Source organism: Pocillopora damicornis, chromosome 8 (assembly GCF_964200805.1).
Source record: "Pocillopora damicornis chromosome 8, jaPocDami1.2, whole genome shotgun sequence".
In the NCBI taxonomy this organism is placed as follows: domain Eukaryota; kingdom Metazoa; phylum Cnidaria; class Anthozoa; order Scleractinia; family Pocilloporidae; genus Pocillopora; species Pocillopora damicornis.
In genome coordinates this window covers 24,064,023-24,072,600 of record NC_142677.1, presented here as the reverse complement: position 1 = coordinate 24,072,600, position 8,578 = coordinate 24,064,023, and the positions used below count along the sequence as shown (strand labels likewise).

Sequence of the window (8,578 nt, the reverse complement as noted above, 5' to 3'; positions counted from 1 at the left end):
GAAACATTCTGCAAGCGCTTAGTTCGAATGCTCAAAATGGCGGACTACGGGGTAAAAACCATGCAAAGATTTGCCCCTTTAAAACCAAGTGCTACTCCCGTAATAATAATCTATACGGTTTCTAAACGTAGTGACATAATTCTGCTGTCAAATTGCAGTCATTTTCTTTATATTGTAGTGGACGATAGCGTAGCAGTAAGTATATATTTTAAACAAATCTACATTTAGACAGTGGATTACTCGAAAAGTCATTTCTCAGGCCTATGAATGAGACTTTCCATTAAATAGAACCTCGAGTCAAACGGGGAACATAACAATGTGAATTTTTTTCTTTCTTTTGTAGCACACTTTTCGTTTTCCCAGTCTGGTGACCACTGTTCGTATTCAGGAACGTAACGCTGCTGGAAAAACACAGATATTAGTTGGGACAGTGGATGGCCATATTTTTGCGGTCTTCTTACCAGAAGATCTGACCAAAAGCAGCAGGTGAGATATTAATCTGGTACTGTTTCAGCCAGTGACAGTCAAACTACATTTTGGGGTAATTGTGAGGAACAACTCCCTGAAAAAACTCGTAGGCTGACAGTCAGCAGGAACTGTCAGCCAACTGCTCTGCTTAAACTCGTGTACTGAGTCAGTATCTGTCTGTGATATTTATCATCTAAACTTCAGTGCACTTAGACACTACACTGAATTAGGTTAACGCCTTAGGAAAAGCTGTGGTCCCTTAGTGGAAGTTAGGAACCGTGCATGACTTAAGTGTTTAGGTTTTTTTGTGTGATACAACTGCCCGTCAACTCCTGTATTTTCAGCCTCTCCAACTTATATCTGGCTCACATCTGTAAAACTGACGAGAGGAGACAAATATTGATAAAGAAAGATGGAAGTGAATTTTCACAGAGGTGATTGTGATTAGGCCTGAAAACCAGAAAACTTGATCCAGAATCCTACACACTGACTGTATTGATACAATGTCTCCAAATTACTTGTATGTTGTGATTCAATTTTATGTGTGGTTCAAGTTTTATATTTAGAATTCATTTTCACACAGTAGCTTTTTCTGCAAAATTTAAATTTAAGGTTAAAGACATTTGCTGATCCTACTCCAGATGTTACGAGTGAGATGGCAAAACAAAAGAAATGTGGTGATTGTGATATCTTTGGAGAACTACTTGCTGGTGTAAATATTGATGTTACAGAAACAGTGAATAAACAATCATTCAGAGCTAATAAATGTATAACATTTGTTGATGTGGAAAGTGCAGTCCTATATGAACCAAAGTTAAGAACATTTATTACCATTGAAGAAAATATTGTGTGTTGCAGAGCACTGGAGCAAGGCTATTTGTTGTCTGTGTTTTGTCCTACTTCACAGCAAAATGATCTTGGTAAGATGGTGTATGCACCACTTCCAGTATTCAAAGGGATAATAACAGTTGAATCAGAATCACAAAATACATGCAGTTGTTTGTGGAATTATGTTCCTCAGCTGTGTTGTGTTCAAGCCAATGGCAATGTTTCATGTCTGTCATCATGTCTTACCATAAAACGGTCTTTATTTAGCAAACTTTTTCACTGTGATGCATCTCTTTTGGACACCCCAGTCATTATCTTTGGTTGTGAAGATGGGCAAGTGTTATTTTGGCCTGTGAACAGTTTTGCTCTTACAAATGCAAACTCTGAGGCTAATGTCAGTGAACATCAATTTTCACCTCAGCTGATATATCATATGGAACAAAGAGTGGTAGCGATATATGCAGCAAGGCTTCATTATCCAGAGGATTCATCAACATGTCCATCAACTGCAAATGAAACAGAAGTGAGGAATTGCAAACACAAGCAAGAATCTGATGACTGCTGCAATGCCCTAGTTTTTGTTGGAGGTTGTGACAAGATTATAATTGTATCTGATGAAGAACATCTGTCAGAGAAGTCAGAAGAAGTAAAGAAAATTAATTTTACATGGCACACAATTGTTGGCCCTGTCCTATGTTCCTGCTTGAGCAGCAGCCATGACACACTGGTACATTCAACAGGTAACGAAATCTTTGTCACTAAGTTGAGCCTCAACTGTGAGATGAATGCAGCAAGGTCAGCAGCAATGTTATCCTCAAGCAAGCTGACTGTACAGGTACCAAATGTGTCTGTGCTTTGTTGTGTAAATAAGAAAAGGAAGGGAAATGGCACAAAGAGGCAGGTGTATGCTCTTACTGTCACAGGAAAACTTGTTTTGCTTCTGTTGCCAGAATTGCAAGATGGAGAACAACTTATTGGGTCTAATGTCTCACCACAAATGGCTGGTGAAAAAGTGAAGAGTTACTTAAAAGAGATTGAAACTCAGACTGCAGAGCTGGTAAGAATTAATGAAAGCAGAGAAAGTGCAAACAGTACTTTGAAGGAGCTTAATAAAATTATCCACATTGTTAGTCAGGTTACCAAGAAGGCAGGAGACACTATGTTCCCTTTATTGTGTTGTTTTACACCTGGTGTTGTGTGCCAGAGCTCTTGTGGGCATACTTCATTGTCACTGCACTGCAAAGTTATTAACCAGGGCAATCTAGTGTTGTCACCTTCCTGGTCACTAATGGTTCGCACACAAGGAAAGGAACCTTGGCAGAGTTGTACCTATCCAGCAGCTTGTTTTATGGGCCAATCAATGCCACTGAGAACCACTCATCCAGGGGAAGTCACAGAGATGAACATTCCTCTTAACAAGTCTTTCCCTTCATCAGGTCACATTATTGTAGAAGGGTACCTGTATTGTGATTTGAATTCCTTGCTTGCTGATCTCAGAAATGGAACAGATCCAACGCATTTCTTTCAGATACCAACTAAGAACATTGTGATACCAGTTGGAAAGAAAGTTTTTGACATCCTTCATTTGATGCAAATGACTCAATCAGGGCCACAAGCTCAAACAAACTGCACCATTTTAGATTCAAATGAAGAGGTTTTTCAAACTATAGAGAGACTTAATTCAACAATCAGCAATGTAGTAAGTAGAAGTATATTTGGCCAGGATACAGAAGAGATTGCAGAGGAACCCACAGAAATTAGAAACTACTCAGCAGCTTTCATTGTTTCTCAAGATGCCGTAAATTTCATGACCACAACAATTAAAAATGACCTTGCTCTGAGGGAAACTCTTCAAACAGAATCTCTTTCGCCGCAAGCTACATTCTTTCACTTCATCTTCATGGACTCAAGCATTGCTCACCAACAAATTGATGTGGAACGTTCTCACATAAATCTGCTGAGTGTGAATGGTGGTCATGCATCCATACACATTAAACCTGTAAGTGGAATGGAAAAATCCACCAATGGTTCTCCTTTTGAAGTTGAATTACACTGTACACATGTGCGCTTGCTGTGTCATCTTCATGGAGCCATATTAACAAGATTGAAGGTAAACTAATACAGAGGGCAATGAACAAAGTTCAGCAAACTTTCCTTAATGAGTGTTCTAATTAGACATAAATTTGATGGGTTTCTTTAATAATAGTAATAGAATGATAGTTACAACTCCAATGATACAAAATATAATGACGATAATAATTATAACAGAAACAGCAACAACAAAATGTTGTTGGTAATGAAAATAGTAATGTGATACATTTTTTTATTAGCCTGTTATCACACATAGGACCAGTAGGAGTCAAATGCAAGAATATGATGTACAGAAACAGTTGAAAAAACTACAGGTAACATTTTGCCTTATTACTTTTGTAATTAACCAATATACTATTGACCGAGTTAAAGAGTCTATGTTTTTAGGTGTTATTCTTGACAAAAATTTGTCATGGAAACTGCACATTGCTCATATTGCCAGGAAAGTTTCAAAATCCACTGGTATAATCTATAAAGCTATGGTCTCTGCCTACCTACTTCAACTTTATGTACCCTGTACTATAGTCTTGTTTATCCCTACTTACTTTATTGCATTACGGTATGGGGCTCAACTTATCCATCCAGAAAAGGGTGGTACAAATTATATTAAGTAAGTACTTTTAACCCTCATACTGAACCCATATTTAAGCAGTTGAAAATTCTTAATCTATACAATATGTATTGATTTCAAATAGGAAAGATCATGTTTTTGTTCAAGATAGGCCATCTTCCTGATTTTTTTCTTACTTTTCTCACGCTGCTTAAGTATATATTTGTTTGAGAGCCTGCATTGTTGTTGTTGTTTTATGTGTGTGTGTCCTTTCCTTTTTAACCTTAAATATTTTGTACCTTAATCATGCCATAAAACTGATGCCACACTTCTGTAAAATATGAGGTGCCTGTAGCTCATATAAGCCCCTTGGTTTCCCTATGGGTTTCCTCGCCTCTTGCTAAATCTTCTGCTATATCATATTAATGTATATATAATTCTTTTTTATTTCTACTAGTGTATCATAATTACAAAATGGCAAAATAAAATAAAAAATAAAAAATGAGAAAATTTTAAAAAATTGTAATAATGAAATTCTTCAGCCAGCTTGTAAATTGTCATTTGATTGGCCACCCTCTGTCATTGTTACATTTTGATATATTTATTCCTAAGGATTTCCACCAATGTGTCATCTTGTTGGAAGATGAGATGTCAATGGGGACAGATAAATGGGAAACAATCATCATCAAGCGGAAAGTATGGGCTCTGTATGAGAAAATGAGAGGAGTCGTGCTCATGATATGACATTTATTAGAGATAGAATTAAAAGAGAAAGCTTCAGGTGTATTTTCTAAAATTCAGTTCATGTGGAAACATTTTAGAATCGTTGTTGAAAAAATTCGTAAGATGATTTGCACAGTTACATCTCAACGACAAGCTGTAAACACCTGATGCGTACAGAATCAAATCAAACTTGGGATCGTTTAATGCGGCCATTTTGTTACCTTGGCTTTCCGTTTTTATATTGTAATAACATTACATGTTTAACGGTTTGGGTTTTTTTTCTCACCTCTAACATTGTTTGATTAGTTGAAGTACCGGTGTTATTACGAGTGCAGTACTGCACAAAGGTCCTAGTTGAAAGAGGACAATTTGGTTTTATGAACTGTGTTGATAATGTGAGTTGGCCAAAGTGAAGAGATTCAAATGCTGACGTTTGAAGCGTTGGCCATTCGTCAGAAAAAATCCAAATTCTTCGCTCTGACTAAGGGCTTACGTTCGAAACGTCAGCTTTAAAATCCCGTTACTGTTGCCAATTTACTTATCCAACATACATATATAAAGAACCAATCCAGCTCTGAATCCTTTAAGTAAAATTTGGAAATTAGACGTGTTTTTTACCACTTTCAGAACTTGTTTGGTTTTTATTCTTATAAATGCGTTCCTTTTTGTGGTTTGTCATAATTACTCGTTCGGTAGGTTCAGACAAAGGAAAAGAAATTAAATTAGTGTGTGAGGTTTGTCTTTGCTAAACTCCTAGCCGTGCATTCAAGATGATACGTGGGTCTAATTATTCTTATAGCATTGACTTGCATAACTGAGAAATGAAGCTCTACTATTTGCCTTGAATTGTCGTGACTGAAATTAATAGAATGACCCCTTTTTGCAATACAGCTTCCTGTACTGTAAATAAAGACATACGAGGAAGAACTACAGTGTCTCCTTAAACTTTAGAGGAACGGATTTAGAAATTTGCAGAGGTTTTAAATTCCCGTTGAGTCTAGGATGAGTAGAGATGACGTCTAATTATAAATTTTAAAAAGTGTTTCAACATTAGCATAAATGTTCTTTGCCATTTTCTTGAAATGTCACTTGCATTTCGCTTTGCGTGCGAAACACGCACGAACAATAAAAAAGTGTTTTTTGCGTTCTTTACTTGGTTTGATGTGTGTTTGCAATTTTTTTCTCCTGTTCTTTCTTTGTCCTAACTCTGTAAGCTTTTAAATTTCAACTTTTTCTTATTCAAACGAGGTTATTAGAGTTACCTTACGAATACAAAGTATTCAAATTTACGCAAGAAGCAATCAGATTTATCAAGTGCACACTTTGCGAAGAAAGTTGATGATAACATCATCAAATAAAGCTTTAATCAAAGGAATTTCGTAATACGCTAAAAAGGTCTTTTCTTTTAATATCCTATAACATGAACATTTCCCGAGAAACTCGTTAACACTAAATGATCTTTAAAAAGCTGCTGTGAAATGTGTAAATAGTGCCTTTTTCAGGCTCTAGACAGGAGTGTCGAAACGTTGGGTCTATGAATTGTAACTTCTTCGGTTACATTTATTAAATCTGTAAACCAGAGAAGCATCAAACCATGTCTGATTGTCCACCTGGTTGCCGTGTGAACTTTAATATATTTTGTATAGGTAATCACATGAGGCCAAGTACTATTAAGGATTAATTGCACGAGAGTTTTCAAAATTTTCCAAAATTGCCCGAGTCGCGAAGCGACGAGGGCAATTTGGAAAATTTTGAAAACTCAAGTGCAATTAATCCTTAATAGTACGAGGTCTCATGGGATTACTTGTTTATCAATAAAGGGCAAAATTTATACGAAGGAAAATCACGCGCGCAGTCTATTTTAAACAAATTTCAAGATAACGAACGGTTGCTATGCAACGGATTAGCCAATCATTAACAGGTAATCATGCCCTCTCTTGATTACTAAAAATGCCCTCGATTAAGAAAAAAAATGCCCTCTCTCTCAACCAATCAGCGCTCAGTAATTTTGCCCTTTATTGATAAAGTTATTTATCGTTCACGGCTAATTTGGAAATTCTCCTCCACAGCTTAAAACAGTCAAGTAGTATTTACAGGGGTTCTTTATTCTTAGAGAAGATCGATTTTGTGAAACGTTAATAAAATGTTCCAAACAGTTTACAGTGCGTGAGTGTCAATGCATAAGTGTTACCTCTTGATATTAGTCATTTATCGATTCATGATGCTTTTAGGCCATACAGCTTGTAATCATGACTGAATGGCGTTTCCCTGAAAAAGAAAAGATCATCACATTTAGCATTAATTGCCTTTAACCTCATACAACTTTCCGCACAAAAAAAATTAAAACAGAGAAGCAAAAGGTAGAGTGCCTCTCTAAATTCTGAAAATTGTCGATTAATAGATGTTGGAAGATAAGGTTGCTGGATTCAGTTTCAATAAAATCAAACAGCTCATATCCATGGTACCTCTATTGTACTGTTTCTATTTTCCATTTTCATTTTGTGTTTACCTGCGAAACGTAACACTAAATGAGGAATTTAGATATATGAAAATTCACATATTTGCACTGCGGTGGAGAGATGAAATTAGAAGATCCTCGCAGCTAAGAACACTACTGAAACTAGTAGTTGTAAATAGGACCTGATAAAAATTCAGGCCCGTACAGGATTTGAACCCATGACCTCTGCGATACCGGTGCAGCGCTCTACCAATTGAGCTAACAAGCCAACTGGGAGCTGGTCAATGAATTGGGTACAACTAAACATCCAAGTGAATGAGGAATTTAGATATATGAAAATTCACATATTTGCACTGCGGTGGAAAGATGAAATTAGAAGATCCTCGCAGCTAAGAACACTACTGAAACTAGAAGTTGAAATTAGAAGATCCTCGCAGCTAAGAACACTACTGAAACTAGTAGTTTTGAAATTAGAAGATCATTCCTCGCAGCTAAGAACACTACTGAAACTAGTAGTTTCAAAATTTTCAGGTCCTATTTACAACTGCTAGTTTCAGTAGTGTTCTTAGCTGCGAGGATCTTCTAATTTCATCTCTCCACCGCAGTGCAAATATGTGAATTTTCATATATCTAAATTCCTCATTCACTTAGCTGTTTATTTGTACCCAATTCATTGACCAGCTCCCAGTTGGCTTGTTAGCTCAATTGGTAGAGCGCTGCACGGGTATCGCAGAGGTCATGGGTTCAAATCCCGTACGGGCCTGAATTTTTTTCAGGTCCTATTTACAACTACTAGTTTCAGTAGTGTTCTTAGCTGCGAGGATCTTCTAATTTCATCTCTCCACCGCAGTGCAAATATGTGAATTTTCATATATCTAAATTCCTCATTCACTTGGATGTTTAGTTGTACCCAATTCATTGACCAGCTCCCAGTTGGCTTGTTAGCTCAATTGGTAGAGCGCTGCACCGGTATCGCAGAGGTCATGGGTTCAAATCCCGTACGGGCCTGAATTTTTTTCAGGTCCTATTTACAACTACTAGTTTCAGTAGTGTTCTTAGCTGCGAGGATCTTCTAATTTCATCGTAACACTAAATATCGCATAAAAGCGCAACTTTCCTCATTGACCAGCCTTACACGAACGCTTAATTACAGCTTTCAGCGCGCACAGACTACCGACACCTCTACCTATCGGGACAAAAGGACATTAAAATATTAAATGTGATAATTTTTAAGTTGACGACTTTGATCACTTTCCACGTTCATTTTCGCAAATACAAAGAAACTGACTGCTTACCATTTACAGCAAGCCGCTGCAAGTTTCATTCAAATACAAATACAAAAAATGAATTCAATCAGCAAGTGTGATATTCAGAAGTTCCCTTTTCACCTGTAGTCTCCTGACACACCAAGGACTATTTTATGAAATGAGAAAGATATCATGATTCATGAAGCAGCAATT

At 36.9% G+C, this 8,578-nt stretch overlaps 1 protein-coding gene across 2 annotated transcripts; it reads left to right on the top strand.

The window, feature by feature from the left end:
* Window positions 1-25: 25 nt before the first annotated feature.
* On the top strand, window positions 26-5,812 carry LOC113666011 (Fanconi anemia core complex-associated protein 100). Of its 2 annotated transcripts, XM_027181759.2 has the most exons (5): window positions 26-195; window positions 344-486; window positions 1,081-3,406; window positions 3,627-3,701; window positions 4,550-5,812. In XM_027181759.2, the coding sequence occupies exons 1-5, from the start codon at window positions 28-30 to the stop codon at window positions 4,679-4,681; spliced, it is 2,844 nt and encodes a 947-aa protein (XP_027037560.2). In that variant the 5' UTR covers window positions 26-27; the 3' UTR covers window positions 4,682-5,812. The 2 variants fall into 2 exon arrangements, with proteins under 2 accessions (XP_027037560.2, XP_089069884.1); XM_089213758.1 differs by lacking the exon at window positions 26-195 and having other exon boundaries at window positions 357-486; window positions 1,110-3,406.
* Window positions 5,813-8,578: the final 2,766 nt, after the last annotated feature.